At 26.6% G+C, this 22225-nt stretch overlaps 1 protein-coding gene across 1 annotated transcript in view; it reads right to left on the bottom strand.

Annotated features, from left to right (window-relative positions):
- Positions 1-3574: 3574 nt before the first annotated feature.
- LOC100162115 (sex peptide receptor) overlaps positions 3575-22225 on the bottom strand; it is a 229472-nt gene continuing 210821 nt past the window's right edge. The window contains exons 6-7 of the mRNA XM_001944418.5: positions 14459-14615; positions 3575-4327 (exon numbers count right to left, since the gene is read on the bottom strand). Of these exons, the coding sequence (XP_001944453.1) occupies positions 4058-4327; positions 14459-14615 (427 nt within the window). The 3' untranslated portion in view covers positions 3575-4057. The remainder of the gene's footprint in view (positions 4328-14458; positions 14616-22225) is intronic.

Raw genomic sequence — 22225 nt, 5'->3', positions numbered from 1 at the left:
TTGTTTATTATTTTAAATTTGTATTTTTGTAAGGAAAATGTATATATTAATTTTAACAGGAAAACTTTTATTTATTAGTCATGCAATTTAATTCTAATAATGTAATTTTAAATGTAATATTATAACAATACAATGAAATACCTATGCATTTGATAGATATCGACTGCATTAAGCATTATACCTACTATAATTACGTCAACAAATATTTTTAATAATTAACTTTAAATATTTAACAACGATTTTTTATAATATTAATAAACTTGTTACCGTAATATTATTATTAATTGTTAACATTATTATAATACTATACTTAAACATTAAACTTGTTCAATTTATAGTTCCTCATAACGAAGGTATAAAATGAAAATGTTTACATTTTATTGAATTTTTTTTATGGTAGGATATAATTTCTTACTATATATAGTGTTTATATATTGTAATATAACATGTTTATTTATGTATATAATTTTTAAACCCAATTCGTTAAACAAAGTTATGTTAATTACCATTTCAAACGACTAAACATGTGTTAATCATAATACCCATTCGTTTATAGAAAATCAGTTAACATAATATTATGATTGATATTTTTTATATACATTTATTTTACTAAACTATTCAAACATACATAATACTATCATATTTTTACATTTCTTTAAAGTATTTATAATATGGACGTAGTCACGTAGAGTTGAATGTAGTATGTAAGTGTAAACTGTATTTGTAAGTTTTTATACTAAAAATATGATCTTTGAATTTTCTACTTCTAAAAATGTGTCTTTGACTGTGGTGATGATATTTGAATTAAAATTGTTAAGCTTTAAAAAACTTTTAGGAATGAATTTTTATCGAGAGATGGTCTACTCCAGTAAAAATAAAATATTTTTATGGTATATTACAAAAAGTTGAAGATATGTTCTTATATGCTGTAATAATGATAGTTCTTTAGTTCTAACATTTTTTAGACAAAAACAACTTCGATAAAAGCTAAAATAATAAAAAAACAGTATGAATTGAAGTTTAGAAGAAAATTCTTTTGAATTAGTAGTAAAAAATATTACATAATTTAACCAGTTTGGGTTACATACATACAGTACACATATCTGATGATTTATTTAATTTAGTTAAATTTTAAAATACTTTGTTAATTATTTATTAGGAATACATTAATTTTTATTTTGTTCTTTAGATAAATGTGATTAATGTCAATACAATTTAAATATTTATATATCTATTTACAATATTAAACTACATTTCATCAATTAAAAAATTGTGTTGGTACATAATTATTTAACGTGTTTATATTATATTTATAGTTTTAAAAACATGAATAATATAGTAAATTATAGTACCAAGTTAATATGAACCTAATCCAATGTTTAGCTATATTTGACATTTTAAATAAATAATCGTAGTGTTATATCTAATTTCAAACAACAAATCTATATTATGATATAACGATTAATTTATTGTTTTTTAGTTTATTTTTTAATTCTATATCAGTGATATTATTTCTAAATAAATATTTCTACACATTTTAATATTTAATTAGGTAACGTTATAATTTTTAAAACGCTTAATCTTCTATAGTGGAGTAACATTTCAGCAATACATTATTGAGTATGTAAATATATTGTAATTTATACCCTTTTTGGCTTCAAAGTTGAATTAACTGATTGAGAAGTAAACTAATATATTTTATTTTCACACTGTTATTAGTTGTAAGCACTAAGCACGGCTTTAGATAGTACCTATGGTTGCAGTACGGTGTACTTATTACATTTTACAGGACGTTTATGTCCCACAAATGTTCTCCCAATATCAGCAGATTTTACCTGATTTTACCTAAGTTCTGCAGCGCCATCGATCAGTTTGCTTATAAAAACTTACAATTTAATTTTAATAATATATATAATATATAATATTTTTCCATTTGGTTAGTTTAATATAAATCCGCTGAAAGCGCTCTGTAATCTTAGGCATTTGGTGGAGAACATTCAAGACCCACTTTTTCTCCTTTCGTTACACAACCATATAGGTTTTATATAAAGCTGTGGTTGTAAAATTAATAATGTAGGTTCCTGCGTAGGAAGGTACACGACTAACGGACAGTACAAAAATATCAGTAGGTACTCGCGTATTTAGTATAATGCTTGTTATTAGAGTTTGCATCCATCTGTATTATTTTATTCTTATTATTTTTGTTATGGTTGTTACCTTCAAGATACCACGTGGTAATTATTGGTTAGTGAGCAGTTTAAATGAAATGGTACGTTTATATAAACAAATCACAAATACCTAATTTTATCAGAAGTTGAACAAATTTAAAATGTATACTATTGTATAGACCAATATTTGGTTTTTGAAATATTGATAGTTGCGTAATAATAGAACGGTTCCAAGATGAACATCATATTATTATCCTGTACACCATTATAGGAAATACAGTTTTTTTTTAAAGTAAACAATAAGTACAATTTGCCCACAGAAATATGAAAAGCTATAACACTATAATAAGATAATAATATATTTGTGCATAGGACTGTGTGCAATGGTTGATTTAATTTGATACTACTGTGGCCGTAGCCATTACAATATATACTATATTACAATATACTATTTACCAACCTCATTTTCCAGATTAATACTTTTCTCTGAATAAATAAAAATCTCGATTTTATTTACCCCCAAAATATTACAGTTTCTCAGAAATTTCATCAATAATATATTGTTCAATCATGTTGCTGAAAGGTTCGAAACGGTTAATCCTTTGATGGCTGAACATTTTCTTAAACAAACAGCATTAATTAAAAGTAAATTTAAATGTGTACAACATACTTAGTAAATTTGATTAACTTTAAGATTACAAAATCAAATATAATTGTAATTGATTTAAAACGGTTTACGATTTTTCTCAGTAAACATATTGTGAGATAGGTAGATAGGTATCTACGTAATGCAACTAGAAATCTATATGAAGTAACAAAAAAAAAAGGAAAAAAAGTAATAATAAATAAATAATGTTGTTTGACATAAATTGATTGCTTTAAGGAAAATTAATTGCACGTAATAATCCCTTCATCTGTTCTCGCTTCGAACAACAACAACAAAAAAAAAAAAAAAAATCGAATGACAAATAACTTACATTGTGCCAATTGTTAATATCCCATAGAGATAATTAAAAAAAAAAAAATTATATGAAAAGGGGTCTGTACAGCAATTTATCTTACCAGGAAAAAAATAATAATCAACAATTTCTCACGGTGTTTGATTATTTTTAATTTATTTAATATTGTGATATACAATTTAAATCAACACGCTGCTATAGAGATAAAATGAAAAAAAAACAAAATAAACGTAGTCATCGCATTATCAGCTTAAAAATTAAATTGATTACATAAGTACTCAATTAAAGAATGAATTAATTAATTCAAATTTAAAATTAATTTATTATTAAAAGGTAGGTAGGTATGTCTATACATGTTTGGAATCAATTGATTTAGTTCGGGACAGAACTCCAGTACGAAATGAAATAGAGGTACAATATTACAAAGATTGAAATAAAATTATATGCACTTTATATTATAATTTAGGTTATTTAAACGGTATCAACATTAATTGATTTTGATGTATAATATTGCTGTGAATGGGACTTTTGAACGTCCGAAAATTGTGATTTGAGAAATATCGCTTGTATTGTTTTTTGATTTTGAAAACTTTTATTATTATGTTATAATATATTATAAATTATAATATATAGGTAGTATGAACTGTGCGTAAAAATTACTCTTATCCCTTCCCCCTTTCCTTCCACCAAAACGGTATAATAGGTATAATATGTATAATTTATTATATTAATATGTACAACTGTAAGTAAATAATATTGTATGCTTTTTTTTTTTTTTGTTATAGGGATAGGTACTACCCATATCGGCTGGTTACTTAAATCGCAATGGGTACGTTATGAGTACCCATTTGTCAGACGGGTGGGTTTAAAATTTGATCGTGCGCATGTACAATAATATTATTAATAATATTATAAGCGGTCGTAATGAATTTACAAAAGCGATTCGTTGGTACATGTCCTGGGTCCGTTGACTAACGAGTAACGGGAGCTGCCGCCGGCCCCGTGTTTACGGTTTATCTGCACCGAGCCTCTGATGAACAGCTCTTTGAACGTTTCCCGGAACTGCCTGGACATGCCACAGTAAATGGCGAAGTTGATCGGGTAGCTGACGATGATGAAGAAATTGGTGAACAACACCAACAGATTGGCCACCGAATAGTCGAGTATTTCTTTGATACTGCTTGATATTATGTGCAACACCTGCAGAACACAAGATTAAACGGTACTGTAGTCATGATACCAGGTATGTGTGGTATCGTCATAATATTATTATTATTGTAATTTGAATTTAAACGGAGCGATACGCATTGGATATTTAGGCAGATAGGCGAAAAGGAAACGCATTTTTAACAGCCGTGAAAATGCAAACTATTGTAAGTGTGCTGTAAATAAAATATTAAATACTCGTCACCAGATCATTTGCATATTGTACCTATTTATTTAGTCAAACCAATTCTACTGGTGCAAAAATTAGATTGCAGTTTCAGCTATACATATTCAGAATAGATTATTGATCGTCATTGAATCCATAGGATTTTTGTCAGTTATATTATTGTTAGTTTCCAAATAAATAGTTTTACATTAGTAAAATATTTTAAAAAACTGTGTATCTATTGTATATTATATTATGTTTTCAAATAAAAAAAAATTTACGAATACAAATATGAATCATGATTGAATTCTCAGTATAAGTATACATTTTATAAATACGATTCATGTAAAATCAGTAAAAAATACACTTACGGAGTATTTTACAGACATGTACTGGTAAGTACCTACTTGTAGGTAGACTAAAGCTTAATGGAAGAATGAAAGTAAATTTGCATGAAAATAATTAGAGTAACGACTAGCGAGACTTTTATTTTAGACAAATATTATTTGGCGGGGTGCTAAGGCATAATTTAGTATTGTTTACTGTTTTTGTTTTCAAAAAAATATTAGTGGTTGTAAGTATAATTTTACTGCAACTAAGACCTTTAAGTATAAGGATAACGGATCCAATGATAGTCCTTTAATATTATCTATAAAGAATGGCATCATTGTTTTATTGATTCCAAATACACATAGTTTTGTATTATTTACACATATTACAACCACCAAAATTTCTCACGCCGTGTTGAGCAAAGCAAAATGCTCAACAAGCATTATTTTCATCATATCCGGTTATTGTTATTATTATAATTTTTATTTCAAAAACATTTTCTAGTTTGAATCAAGTCTTTTCAAAAGACACTTAAATTCAATTTAAAAAGTTTTTGTATAATGTACTGAAAATATCATTTTTGATATTATTATATTTAAAGAAAGATAGAATATGCATAGATAAACATTCAGTATTATAACTGACGTTTACCGGAAGAAAGTAATATTTTCAGTTGTGCTAATAACAAACCGGAAAGTATTCGATTACAAAGACGAAAAATACTTTGAAGAAATCATAATATGTTTAGTTTTATTTTATTTTCACTCGATAAGTTTTTATAGACTGAACAAAAATTTTATTTACATAATGATTATAACGGGAAATGTTTACAGTAAAAGTTAAGGGATGGTGTAATATTTTTTTTTTTTTGTAACTTCAGTCAGTTTACATAGTTACCTACATGTTATATGTAGAGTACAGTCTAAGTTATATTGATAGTATTTTAATAGTTAATTGTCTATACAATATTATTTCCTCAGTACCTTTAAATTAGAATCCACGCATTACGTAAGCTAATAAAAATCTCAAATACCACACATATACCTAAATACCTAATTATACGGTGTAGATATTATATACTTGATAACCAACAGTTCAGGAAGTCTTTAGTATTTATTGTGACTATTCTCACTCGATGTCGGTATTATCATTTTTGTCAGCGTTTAATACACCACACGAACGACTGAACGAGACCTGAGTCTTTATCAATAAAATAAACAAATACAAATGCAATGTGTAAAGCGTGGTCTGTAATAAAATTATCCAGTACTTATAATATATAAGGATAAAGGATATTACAAATAAGGATACACGTACAATATTATATTTAGAGATTAATAAAATACATTTCAAAGTAAGTATGCAATAAATTAAAAAAATTTCGTTGCACCTACGAAGTCACACCTCACACTTATACGTCATAATAATGTTTATAATAATATTATAATATTTTTTCCTTTAAATCTGAGCAAATAAAATGCAGAAAAGTAACAAAATAACAATATAAAAATAAAATAGTTAATGATTTAAATAGGTACCTTTTTCCTTACATATTATAGTCGTAATAAAATATGAATAGACAATAGTACCTAACAATTAATTTAATTAAAGTTTATTTTCACTCAGTTTTTAGTTGATAATATTATATTAATTGAATTCATGTGTATTACACATTTGTAGTTTTCGAAGAATGTAATAACTGAACTAGAATTCAATTTAAAAGTGCTTTGTATTAGCACAAGATTAAGATCATCAAAAAATAAGTTTTTATATCAGTGGGATATTATTAAATCAAAACACTAACTATTTTAAAAGTTTACAATTTTTGTCTGTAGAAATATCGAGTTATAACTTTTCAAGAGTTGATAATCATTTTAGCCCGAAATTGTTTTTCACAACGGAGTGTGATTGGGGCGCCCCCTCTGTCAATACTTTTAAAAATAGTATTATTGTGTTAGGATGTCTTAAATGTGCCCAAGTAAATAATTTCTAAGAAAGCGTCAAAATCAATAAAAATATTAATTTAAAATCATATAATATTATAAATTTGTACATGGCGTATCTTATTTTTTATTACATCTAGGTATCTTTATACAAAAGTTTATTTTATAGCCAATTCTCTTTGGTGAGATATCTGCAGATAAATATCTAAAATTGTTTTTGGTTGAATTATTAGATCAATAGATTGTAAATCGATGAAAATTACAAAAATTACACATTTCAACGAATATATTATGAATTAATCGTTGTTTTTTTTTATTATTATTCTGATAGCATATATTATATGAACTATGAGCTATTGATACATTGTAAGTAGGTAATAAAAGGTTTTGGTTTCTAAACGTGCTATTGCCAATTTTATCAAAATTGAGTTATACATAATATGTTCCATACTTAAAAATGGCAGGGAATTCAAAAATTATATGAATTCTGTAGTAACACATTTTGGAAAAAATTCACTGAAGTAGGTCATTTTTTTATGCATTTTTCATTTAAGAACATGCTGATGGCTAGCAAAAACACGTTTTTAAAACCAAATACTTAAATAAATTGCTCAAAATGTCTTAAGTTAGATTAAAAATATGTTTGAATTAAAAAATAAAAATTATGAATGTATTGATTTTACAATGATGTGTTTTTTTTTTGTGTCTATCATTAACTTTCACGGCCGTAAACATATTTCGATATTCTAAACCGGGATCTTTTCTGGTAGAAAAGTGAATCATCTAGTGGATATTTGATGAGGTTAACAATACAAAATTTCCATTAATTTTCATAATCGTGGGGAAAAAAATAAAAAGAAGAAGGGCAAGTGGATGTCGCTCTGCTGTACAGTAGGTTACCAGTGGGTCACTGTATAATAGATGGTATTACATTTGAATTCAATGATATAATATCATTGTATAAGAAATACGATTCTGAGCGGAGACGGTATGTCAGTCTAGGTATAAGCCATATTATATACTTTTATCTATGGTGTTAAAAAAAAAATTGATCTATAATTGGTACCTATAGTAAATTCCAAATTAATCATATCACAAAATCCATTAGGTACTTATGATGCGTTATACATCAAAAAGCAATCGTGATATCATAGATATATAATAGTATACTTTAGAAGTTTCAAGTACCCACGAATAATATTATACAATCACAACAAAATAACTAAAATAGTTATTCCAGGTTTTTTAATATGTTATTTCGTCCAAATTTGAACTTAAAATGACTATACAAATAAACTGTGCTTATGTATTTTTAGATTTTTTGGTAACAGAATTAACTACTTACGTGAAGTATTGTTTTAAATTTTAAATTCTTAGATATAAAAGTTGAACATTTCATAAAATTTTAACTACAAAATAATTATTCAATTTTAAATTTGATAAATTTTGTCAAAATTTCAACTTCAAATGCTTATAAAAAATAATTGTGCCTAAGTATTTTTAATATTTTTCAACTGCTATTGTAACAATGTATCAGGAGCCTTGTATTAATTTTTTACACTTTTTGGCCCAATAGATAAAACTTTATTTATATTTATAGAAAAAAAAACTAAAAAAATTGAAAACTTACAATGTCCGTAAACAGCTCAAAAAGAGTTAAAATCTTTTGAAAATTGTATCAAGTATAAGAATTGATAAAAGAAATATTCAATGAAATTTTTATGTATCTAAAAAATATCTGTAGAGTTATTCGTTTTTGAATTACAACAAAATAAGAAAATCACTTCATGAAAAATCGAGTGAATATCCAATATTGTAAAAATTGACAGCCACAAAAAAAAATTTAAAAAAAATTAAAAAAAAAACATACATTGTTATGCATATCATTGTAAGATCAACACATTCATCGTTCCACTCAGAATCTAAAAATTAAGGAAAAACTGAATCAATTTTGAATTTTAAAAATAAAAAAGACCGTAGATCCATGAAATTTTCACTGAATTTTATATTAACATAATTCTGAATAGGTACACCAAAAAAATTTTAATAACATTATATTGCCTCCTTTTGAGCTATTTATAGGCATACGAAAATTTCGATTTTTATTTGTTTATAATATATACATATAGGTGTTAGGAACATAGCAATAAATTATGAATAATGTATTACTTTATTTATAAATTATAATTTAAGAGATTTTTTCTCGCTAAATGATCATTGATTTTTCTTAGGTGATTTATGTAGTGTATAGCCTATAATGAAAAAAATAATGGACCAATCCGAGGCCCCTAAATAAATGTCAACTATCTAGCCCCGGGGGGCAAGCCCCCTTCTGGACCCCCCTTAATCCGGGCTTGTAAAATAAATATACGATTTTATAAATATTAAATAATATCTCAAATGTAAATAATATAAAAGTTTATTTTGAAAATTAATAAGCTATCAATTTAATAAACTTTTAACTAGGAAACTTTTTTGAAGGTATTGTATTGTGATCAGTGTCGAGTTTAAATTAAAAATAAATCTGATACAAACGATAACATATAGATAACATAAGATAGTTTATATAAATAATAAAGATTAAATGTTAAATATAAAATCATTATTTCAAGATTGAAAAATAGTGTAAAAAGAAATGTAAAACCAAAATGTTTTACATGAAAAACATTTCTAAAAATAAAAAATTATTATTTCCATGGCAATAATCGATATCGGTTTATTCTCTATAAGTATTTACAAGACTAATTTCTTATTTTTAAAAAAAAAATTAACCAAACATTACCTTGTTGTTTATCTCAAAGTAATTAGTTGTTAAGTTACGTATAATGTAGCTGTAAATCTTATGTATTTTGATTTAATTTCTAAGAACTTATTTGTATTTTTGGTAGGATAACTTTATGATATTGAATTTCAATATTAGTAAATAAAAAATTATAAATCAATGTCATTGTATCAAAACTATTGTACCACATTATATATTTTTGTAAGAATATAGCCCTATATTCTTCGGCTAATGGATGACGGCTAATGGATTATTTATGTATTTCAGTGACGAGTAAACTATATTTGTAACTACTAACTTCCAAAAAGGAATATAGGTAGGTACATAGCCAATATGTATTATATTACCAACAAGCCAATGAAAATAGAGATCAATATATTATTTATACTAGACATTTGTATTACTTGTATAAGGAAAATAATATTAAGCATTATACTAACTAGTGTTTTCTGTACAAAAGTCAACAATTGTAACTAACAATAATAACAATAATCCTTGCATAATTAAGTGCACTAAATAATATTAAAAAAATTGATAAATAAAATAAAAATGTGGCATATAATAGCATAAGTTAGTACCTACATTCAATGTAAAGAGGTAATTAGAGCTTATATATAAATAACTAAAAAGTTATGAAATATGTATTTTATTTTTAACAATATTAAAAAAAAGTGCAATTAGAAAAATATTATATATTCTAAAAAATGTATGTATTAAATAAGTAGTTTTTATAATATACAAACTGATTACAAACAGGGAATACAATATTATAGTATTTTACCATAATTTTTGAAAACTTAACTTGAAAATTCTTGGACTCATTCAATAAATTGACTGAATTTAGCCCTTTTAATTTGAACTTTGGGCATTCTTTAAATCATTTATTTTAATGCTACACTAAATGTCTAAATGTTACTCATACAATTTTTATATCTTCCTGAATGTGGAACACTCATCGTATCCATTAACGATCATTAATCAATCTATGAATAACCAAAGTTTACAAGTCTATTTTGATAATATCTTATATTTTACTTGATATAATATAACTGAACATGAGTTCTCAAAAACTCTGAATATGCATTTATATGCTTTTTAATTCAAATACGCAAAAAAATAGAAAACATTTGTCCTACTTCTTCAATTTAGCGTCAGCTAAATTGTGAATAACATATAACTCACAATCAATGAGGTATAGGATTTAAGAAAAAAATATTCTAATGCATAGAAATCGTAGCTTTCGATACGATATAATGTACAACTAATATTTGACATTAAGTCATTACTTAGATTTATTTTAATTTCAAACAAAAACGTTTTCTCTGAATAAAAATACTTTGATTTAGCGTTCCTATATTATATTTCTCGTGATAGTTTTGGTAGACATAATGGCATATTTTTTTTAACGCATATTTATTTTGGATATAACAATTTTAACTACCGCATTTTACATATATTTTGACTTTTAAGAGAATAAAAGAAAAAACATTTGTTACTACTAAACAATCGGACCGCATACAAAATATGATACACTGCTGGACGTTTGTATCGTTTCGCTCATCGGGACCCAAGTAGGTGTTATATTATTATTGTACGTTATTTAGAACCGAATTGAATATCAAAATTTATTGTGTAAACGTGTTTGTGGCACAATAAATAAAAAAAAAGTCACTCTGTTGTATAGTAGGTTTTGAGTGTACCTCGTTTTTGAGTAGGTAACTATAATGGATGTGTTAAATTTAAATTCAATGATATATCATTGCACACGAAAAACGATCGTGAGTGGAGATGGCGTGTCAGCCCTCCATTTCTAAGGATATAATTTTATATTTTATGATTTATTTATACCACTATTAGCAATTTATTTTAAATATTCTATTCCTAATAATATTGGTAGAACTAATTTATGCCAAAAATATCAAACATACTATTTTTGATGTTAACTCAAGTGAATACTGACTTAGAGTAGCATGGTGTTAATAGTAAGAAATTAGTCTAAATATTTTGAAAATATAATTGTGTACATAAAATAATAATATACGTAAAGCCGAAAAGTTACAAGCCCCTACGATTAATGTTTTTAGAATTGAAGCCAATTAACTTAATAAAATATGTAAGATAGTTATTTTTTATATAATTAATAACCAATATATCATAGAACAGCAAATTTCGAAAGTCTATAAATAAAATGTTGCATTTATATATTTTTGATTTTTGTAAGGGCAACCTAGTATGACCCTTGTCTTAAATTTCCAATCTTTAGATTTTAAAATTGAAAATTTGATCAATTTTAACAGCAAAACAATTTGCTAACATTCATGAGTTTTTTAAATTTGAACTTAATTAAGTTAAGAGGCTGTCAGCGCACTTTTTGTTTTCTCTCTCTGGCTCATACGCAACATAGACAAAAGGCATTTACGCAAAATCATTTTTTCTATGTGTTTAAGTAATCTTTGAGTTAATTCACCCATAAAAAAAAAATATAAAAAAAATAGAGAATAATACTTTTGAGGGAATGACATATCGATTTGTCTAAATATTGTCTCAAAACAATTTAAACATCATTTAAATTTACAACATTTTTTTATTCATTTTGAAAGTCGAATACAAAGTCAAATATTAATAAAATATAAAATCGATATGTCATTCCCTCAAAATATTATTCTCTATCTTTTTTGTAATAGATGACTACTCTAAGATTACTTAAACGCGTAGGAAAAATGATTTTGCGTAAATACGTTTTGCCTATGTTGCGCGTGAGCCAGAGAGAGAAAACGAATAGTGCGCTGATATCCTCTTAATGCGCTTACATTCTTATTCGAAAACTGGTTTTGTGGAAATATTAATTTTTTGTCTGTTTTTCGATTATTTTGAAACTAATTTTGTAATCAGAAACTACCATGGAAGTTGAATAGCATTTTTACTGTTCCAAAACAGATCCAAATAAAATATTCACACACATCATTGTAAAACCAATCACCCCGATCAGAATATAAAATGGATCTCACTAATATTAATTGACCTACAAACTAGACTGGTGATGAAATGTGTGGTAATACAAGTAGAACACAATTTTATTTAATTACAGTTAGCAGGAAATTAAAATAAACGTAATTTATTCATTTTTATTTTTACATGATTATAATTGTACTATAAAGATGATAACGGCCAAAGGGATTAAGTTTTATAGCGTTTGAATTAATTGAGGTTAGCTTAGTCGATTTTTGAAACTAATGTGTTATAATATAAAGAAAAAATTGGTAATTTAATGACGCAGGAATAGTACTATTATTAATAAACATTTTTTTTAAAAGATTATTTCAAAAATTGTTATAATTTTTTGGAGAATTGACAATTATTGTATAATAATATGTACTTATATATGTAGATACCCATGCAAATTTATATAGATGTAAAATTGTAAGCCATAATTTAATGAAAGATTGTGGGAAACAAATTTAAAGTAGGTAACTATTTTGAAATTGTTCGTATGTTTAGAACATATAGGTATAATGTATATATGTATATTATATAATGTATTAATATGAGGACCAACAATAAATTATTGATTGACTGTAAACTATAGCTGTCTGCGATTGATGCTGATAAACGTGTATACAGTATTTGAGTGATATAACAATTCAAATAGACGAATTTCTATTTTAACGGAACCTAACGTGACCCACTAAAATGTGAAGACAAACGTCTAGGAAATGTTTATAGTTCAACCTGCAGCAAGAGGGATGACAATAGTCTTTTGACACCAAAAAATTACAATTCTACAGAATATAAAGGCCTAGGGTATATGTAATCTGTTGATGACGTGATAATAGTATGAAATGATCGCAGGATATTATTGGTTTTACATTTTTTATTGATCACTGCTATTTTTAAAGAAAAAAAGATTTATTCAGTTAGAAATTTAAAGCAGTAGCGTCACCGTAGATTAAAAACGAAACATAAGCATAATTATTTTATTTCACCGCTGTTATTTAGATAATAAAAAAAAGGTTGCGATAAAATTAAAGAAATAAAAGCGAGCATCAGTTTTTTTTTGCAGCTGATGTTTATCATTTTCGGGGATCAAGTTTTTTGAAAGCAATTATTCATCTTCATTGTTATAATTTAAAATAACAACAATCTCTGCAGTGCCTGACTCAATGTCAGTTTTTATCTTTTTTATTCATACAATTGAAACAGTAGCCAACGTAGATTATTTCCTGCTATTTGATTGGAAATTGAACAATATGTTAGATTTTTAATAGCATACGCCACGATTTCAGCTTATATTTTTAAGTTAAAATATTGCATATTTACATCAAACAGTAAACAATCTTTTTATGACCATGCAACTCAAGTTTATCAAGTCATTATTCTACAAATAAAGTCAATCTTGAATATCGTATCAAAATTTAAAGTTATTTAGCTTGACACTATTAAATTGAACACTTCTCGTCAAGAAATAAATTATAAAAAAGAAACAGTTTTAAAGAATATTTTTAGATTAATTTTATTTTTTCTTTGTCAAAAATAGCCCATACAAATTACATTTTAAATCAGTTATGTTTAAGACTGAAATGATATTTGTGCCTAAGCAAATATTTCGATACGTCATCTTATATTTTCTACCGTGTATTAATATTATTATTACTATTACCTACTTAATATTATTCTAACGAAATTATTTTACTTTCATGAACTACTGAAATGGAAGAAAGGTTTCATAATATAATCAATTATCATCCATTTCAAGCGTGAAATCAAGGCAATAAAACATTTTTTTTTTTGTAAATTTTGAAATTAATATTTTGATATATCACATCACCATTCATTTTCAATAAAATATATCTGACAAATAATTAAAAATGTTTGAACCTTAAAAGTCATTGAATAAATTTACTTACCGTTACTACAGCCAATGGAATTTCTGTCATTAAGAAAACTGTCACAACGACAATGAGCATCAATGTTGTGCAATTAGAATCTCTTAGACGTTTGCATTCGTTCTTTCTGTTCTCTTTGAATAATTTGTCTCTTTTTAATTGCGCATCTCTCATAGCCCTGAAACAGTAATGATAAACAGTATTATTGCGTGATGGATTATTACTGAAAATGTACCTCATCATCTTGGATAAAAGAAACCATTTCAATTTAGAATGTTTTTAAATTAAAATAGCATTTATACGGTTAATAATTATTATTTTACATAAAACTATATTTTATGAATTATATTATATAAGAATAGGAAAACAGTGGTCTAACATTTTCGTTTACGACAAGGTAACTCAACAGTTAAGTTAGCTCTACTATAACTACTGATGCATGTAGGTATTCTATAGAAATCGAATTAATATTAAATTAGCATTTTTGAATTAATTATTAAATTATTATTGAAAATATAATAATGTATGTAGGTACCTATAAAAATATTATAGACAATGGCCTACAAGACGTAAAGTTTATAATTTTTAATTTTTAAATTTGTTTATACTATAAATTGAAAACAAGCGGGTAAGTAGATGTCGCTCTGCTGTACAGTAGATTACCAGTGGGTCACTGTATAATGAATTGTATTAATTTTGAATTCAATGATACCATATCATTGTATACGAAAAACAATTCTGAGCAGTGACGGTTTGTCAGTCTGGATATTTTGTATTGTTGTTATATTTTATTATAGCCAGTAAGTTGAATTAATATTATAAATTACAACAAAATAACTTAAATTATTATTTTTATTTTTATTCGTATCTATAGTGATGAACAAAGCGTTAGAAATTAAAATCCCATTTTTATCGGTTTTTTTGTAATTTATTGGTGGGTTTTCCTGTGGCATTAAATAACTATTGAGAAAATCGAAAAATGACCTGACTAAAGTACCATTTTGATCGAATTTTCTATAAAATAAGGCACTATATGTTCAAATCAAACCACTCCTTCTGGTAGAAATTTTGTATACAGGATAAAAAAAAAAAATAATAAACATCATACCACTAGATCCCTCACTCCACTTAGAATCTAAAAATTACCAGCAGTGGTATAATACACGGGAATGGGCATGGGATGCTTGGCATGGACATTTCTCATCAACGCTTTTCCTGAAATTAAATTTTTTATGAAGTAAAATAAACTTATTATTGATAAAAATGCTAATCATGTTAAAAATAAACGTTTTGAAGATTTGATTAAGTCTAGAATTATTTTGTTGATGAGTTAATAGTATTTCTTTTGGAAATTATCTTATGAAATCACCCCTTTTCCCGATATGATATAAAAGTTAGTTTCGAGTTCAGTGATTTAAATTTGAAGGTCCGGTCATTGACAGTTATAATAATATATTATGTACATTGTACGCAGTATTATACTACCTATAATATAATTTTTTCAGACCAGATCCTTAAATAGTTTTTATTCATATTGATAAATTGTAAATTCTACACTTCAATTATTTTTATAAACATTTCTTTGGGATTTTAAAATATATTTCCAAAAAAAATGTATCATATTATATTGATTATTTTAGTGTTTTATGAGTACCCTATATAGAGATAAAAATACAAATATTCACTAAAATTCAAACATTTTGAGGTATAGTTGGAGATAGCTTTAAGTGGAGTTGTGCTCTATGAAACCTCTGTTGGGCTAATTTACTTATCATATTTTCAACAGAATTTTTAAAGAGTAGGTATGGCAAAATCACAGAAATAAAAATGTTTTGCTGAAATAAAGGCAAGTATCGTTTTGAAGAAATGTTACTCGAGTTCTACCAACTTCCTATTTTAATACAAACTTTTTACATTGTTTTCGAATTTAATATTAGGTAAGTACTATACCACATCACAGACCTTAGTCGAAATAATCGTAATGAGACGAGTTTACTTCTTTTTATTTCAACATTTACTTATATATTTTTTTATTTTTGGTAAAACTAGTATTTTTGCATTATGAATTATGTATTACGATATGCACTAATAAAATAATTATGCATATTAAATACACATACCTACTGATTTAATAATCATAATAATTTTAAATCGATAATATTTATTATCTACTGGTATATTTTATTTTATTTTTACTCTCTCCACTACAATAATTCTTTGAGGTACCTAGTTTCTACAAAAAGTAATTATGACTTGAAATTAGATTTATTGTATTCAACTAATCACTGACTTTAGGACGTTAGTATCTACGTCGTTTCGACTCAAAGTTATTTTCGTCAGACGCCAGCTGCACATAGCTAAATACCTAACTGAATGCCGCCATTCCAATTTTATTTTACGTTAACTTACGTGTTAAAATCGTTTTAAATAATTTTGAACAAAACAAATGGTATAAAAAAATTTGCGTTGACTTGACTTTTTTTCTACAAAACTTACTATGTCAAAATCAATCATATTCCATTAACAGTCTCTTTATTCATATATAGAATATTATAGTTAATAATTTCTAAAACTTTTATAACTGTTGATGACTTAAATTCAATAAAAACACAAAAGACTTTCTCAACATGACGAGTACTTAAGATTGTTAGGGGGGAAGGTATTGGTAAGTTGGTAAGTAATTTGTTTTTATTAAATTCTATAGATATTATTGTATCCAGATTTTCTAAAAAATTATTCTGAATTCTGATCGAAGTAATTTCAAAAAGTTGTATTATTGTTTTTGGCGTATTTAAGCGTACACTCACGCAAGAATGATTTGCTGTTTTGAATCTTTTTTTGTGTATGAGAAGGGTGAAAGATATTTCGCTTTTTCCATATTATAGAAAAAAAAAATGTTTAACTGCCTATGTAGGTAGTTTGGATAAACTATTGTTAAAAATTCATTCAGGGACTGGAACTGAACCTAAAAGAAGCGGTTCTGGAACCGGAACCTTTAAAATATTAAGAACCGGAACCGGAACCGAAACCTTTATTTTAATATAATAAAGTACCGGAACCGAACAGGAATTTTTAAATTAAAAAGGTACTTTAAGGTTCAAAAATAAAATAATTTTATTTATCATATTTAAAGGTATTACGGTTTTGTATATAACCTATGTATCTATGCTATATTATGAGTTTTCTAATATTTCTCATACCTCAATTAACCTAACCTAACCTCAATTATACTCACATTTTGGATGACTATTTGAAATTATTATACTATTAGATTCTGAGTGGAACGATGAATGTATTGATTTTACAATGATGTGTGTTTTTTTTTATTTTTATTTTTTTATTTTTTTATTATTTTATTTTTGTGTCTGTCATCACCTTTTAGGACAGAAAAAGTGCTTCGATTTTCTTCAACAGTATCTTTTCTGATAGAAAAGTGAATCTAGTTGGTACTTTGGGGGGGTCAAAAGTAAAATTTTTCCAATAGTTTTCAAAAGCGCCGTGAAAAACAAAAGAAAAATTAAGGAAAAACGGGAATTTTTACGCAAAATCTTTTTTCGAGAAAATTGATTTTGGTTTTTGGTGTAACTTTAAAACGAATGACTGTAGATACATGCAATTTTCACTGGTTGTTTTTATTTCCATTTTCTATACATGATACAATTTTCAAAATATTTTGATTTATTTTGAGCTGTTTACGGACAATTTTAGTTTCCAATTTAATTAGTTTTTTTTTCTATGAATGTCAATAAAACTTTATTTCTTGAGTAAAAATACTTGAAAATTTAATACAAGGCTCCTACTATATTGTTACAATGACATTTGAAAAATATTAAAAATCCTTAGTCACAGTTTTTTTTTATTAGCATTTAAAGTTTAAAAATTGACAAAATATGGAAAAATCACGAAAATTACCTAATTATTTTGACTGCAATAATTTGGTTCAGTAAAATATTTTAATATTAAGATGTCAGAAGGTATTTAAATTTTGAATTGTATACATTTTCATATTTGTTTAACTCTTAACTGTTGTTAACTTCTACAAAGGTTAGATAAATAATAGGATATAATAAGCAAATCTTGTTTTATTTTGTTACTTAATAATAAGTTATTAATTATTAATAATTATTAGAAAATATCTTAACATGATCATAAATATTACATATGTAGCAATTTAAGTCACTCTATGATCGTCAGAATATAAAAATAGCGAGAAGTTTTTATTTTTACAAAAGTTCTAAAGCGTTATTTTCATAAAATTAACAACGAAAACATAAATATGAGAAATTTTAATTTTAAGTACTTATGTATAACGAATTGTAAACGAATAACAATAATATAGTTTCTCGTAAGCTATGTATTCAATTAATGATAATTGAATATTAATGATATTTATGTCCCTATTAACAAATTAATACAATTAACACTGCTTCTATGTTAATACGGTTAGAAACGAAACATTATTACATAGGGAATTACTGCCACTTCGCCACCGCTGCAGATAACGCCATGGAACAAAACGATTACCGTACGAGCTGTGCCTTGCTCGACGAAAACTGCACGCAGCATTTGGCAGAAAAAACAACATTACGTTATTGAAACCAATAATCCCAACCAACGACCAGCAGACATCAACAACGAGGGAAATTGTTTATAAACGGGTGCATTTACTGTGATACTTCCTGCATATAATACTAAGTTATAAACTCCTAAATGGTTATTGTGACAGCAAATGGACCAACTACCTAGGCTTAATCGAATGCATCCACAAACATCAGACTAAACTCTTCAATCTTGGTAAAAACCTTTATGTAATATCATGCAGTATGAGGTACAAAACAAAGTTAAATTATTCACAAATACAATAGTCGACCAATTTCAAATTCGTAACACTACCAATTTGGTAGACGAACTGGTCTTTGAACTGGTCAATAAAAATGTTGAACAACGTAACAATTTCATTCATCGTAAAAAGGAATTTTATGGCTGGGAGAAGTATGCAATCTGAATGCTCCAGACAAGGTGGTTCGTCGAATTGTGTCTTGAAGAACTGTTGGTTCTGCTACATTTTTAACAGATGTGCTGGAAATGAATATCTCCCTTAAGTTTGGGAAAACATTATAATTATTCCTAATTCCTAAAAATATCCTAAAATAATTTCACATCATAGACCAATCTCCTTCTAAACGCTCTGTCAATAGTCTTTAATTTCAAGTTACTGTAAAATAAATTCAAAATGTTATACTCAAATCCAAAATTCTGTAACCAAAAGTTAGATTTTAGGCCCCACATTGTACTTTGACAAAGCATGGCATGATGATCTGTTGATACACATTATAGACTCATTGTAATATAATTATCATCATAAATCATACATTTGACAAAATATTTATTATTTAATTAAACTCAATAACATCCTTAATCAGGAACATCTAAGCTGGATCGTCTCAAGTTTTTCGTTTGTCACCATACCTTATTGCAATTATTTATATCAATTATGTGTTACTTCACTAAAGATAGAAATTGCTTTATTCGCTGATAATATTTTATCTTACGCCTTGAGCAACTTTAAAATATAGCAGCCAAGAAACCTCAATTGCGGATCAACCATACATGTTTCTAAACCCGACCAAGACGTCAGTAATACAATACTGAGAATTATTCTCAAACAAATGTATAATATGTATATAAAATTTGCAAAATTAGAATAAATAACAATGAAATTAACTGGTCAAACAATATCAAATAAAAATACCCAATGGGGGACGGAGTAGCTGAGCGGACTAAGGCGTCGGTTGCGAACTCAGTCACGGGCGGCATTTTTCTTTGGGCAGTCATGGTTTCCGGAGAGAGAAGCCGTCATCCCCCACCGGGCATGGCAGATATCTACGCGTATCCGCTTAAAAATTCTGCCAATGCAAACACACACGTACCCTAAAGTACCCTCTCCACAGGCTAATGACCACAATTGACGAAGCCTCACAAAAAAAAAAAACTCAATCGTTTATACAAACAAAAACCTAATTTTCTCAAATCACATTCTAAAAATCTTGAATAATGCTTACTAAAATTTCTGTTGAACTTAAAAAGCTAATTTTTCTTACTAACTAAAAATATACCTATACAAAATAATATATTATGTAATATATTATATTCGTTCAATAGGTACTTTTCTTTATGTTACTCCAATCTGAATATTTAAATTAATACAGATACATTTATTAAGCTCTCTTCCAGGAAGGGACTGATTCGTTAGTAATTTCACTATTTTGAATTCATAAAATACTTTATATCTCCAAGGAAAAAGTCAAAATTGACACTTTTTCTAACAAAAAAATATAATAACTTTATCTGTTACAAGAACTATAAATATCAATTGTTAGACGTTATATGGCAACTAAAGTATTAAGATTCTGATCTATATCTTTTTAACAATATCTAATATACCACACCTAACATACATACTTACTTCAGCACAGATAACTAATAACAAAACGAAGCATGATACTTCATTTATACAACCATTATCGACCTGACAACAACTATTTATAAAATATTGAAAAAGCCAAAGAACTGAAGAGAAATAACGACAAATCAACTGACGTATACAACCCACACAGCATTTTAATATTTACCAACTATGGTACAAATATTTTCAAGAAAACAATATAGTTGTCAAAATATTTGAAAAAGTTGTGTAAATAATAAGGAAATATTATATTTATATTTTTTGACCAAGAAGTTCACTTTTTAAAAATATTTTGTAAAAAACATTAACAAAACATTTAAATCATATTTTTTTAAAAAATATTTTCAAGGAAACATTATAAAAATATTAAGTCAACATTTTTGTGCAATATTTTATTATTTTATGAGAGTAAAATATTTATACAATATTATTAGTCAAATATTCATTACTCAAACACCAAAATATTTACAAAATATTATGCTGTATAGGAATGGAGAGAACCCAGTGACTCGTCAACGTCCAAACCAGCCGACCGATTATATAAATAAAGCACAGCTGTAAACGTTTGCTCGTCATAAGAAACAATCAAAAGTTCGACTACCTGTAAGTCAACTAATGCACGGTAATGAACCCGATGACGTGGATCATAGCTCTTAGAGAATGGGCGATCCTATGACGAGACACCCACATCTCCTTATCGATCATCCTTCTAACAGATAGGACACTTTTCACAAAGTACTACGAGACACTAGGTACACGTTCTACGAGGTGCCATGAGCTTCGTGTCACTACCATCATGACTCACCACTTATAAACTGTCTTTCTTAAGACCAGCCAACTGTAAAACATCTAGAAAACGAGCTCCAAAAACCATTGTCGATGCAAACTATTCTTTTCAGGACCACCACTTGCCGTTCAACAACTCGATAGCCACCACTTAACTGAGTGGTCATTTTCGTGGGATGCTCTTCCACACCCTAGCTATGTAAGACACATTCCGTACGACTGTACAAGTTAGCGCACCCAACACTGGCATTGCATCCACGCCATGTCGCTTAAACTTTGCCTGTCAAGTGGTGACTTAGTTCGTCCCATACACATATTATAATATGTTATATTTATTAATTAAAACACAATAAACAAGGATAATATTACCAAATAAAACTAAAGTTATTCTTATTTTATACGAAGCATATCTTATTCTCATTTAATACATTTAATCCGTTTTATAGTGTCAATATTTATTTTTTGTAATACAGGATGTTTTTTTTTTAAAGAATGAACTTCATAATGTTATTAACAAAAAACATAAGTCAATTTTA

This window comes from Acyrthosiphon pisum, chromosome X (assembly GCF_005508785.2).
Source record: "Acyrthosiphon pisum isolate AL4f chromosome X, pea_aphid_22Mar2018_4r6ur, whole genome shotgun sequence".
Classification (NCBI taxonomy): domain Eukaryota; kingdom Metazoa; phylum Arthropoda; class Insecta; order Hemiptera; family Aphididae; genus Acyrthosiphon; species Acyrthosiphon pisum.
The sequence above is the reverse complement of the archived record's forward strand: the minus strand, read 5'-3'. Positions and strand labels throughout refer to the sequence as shown.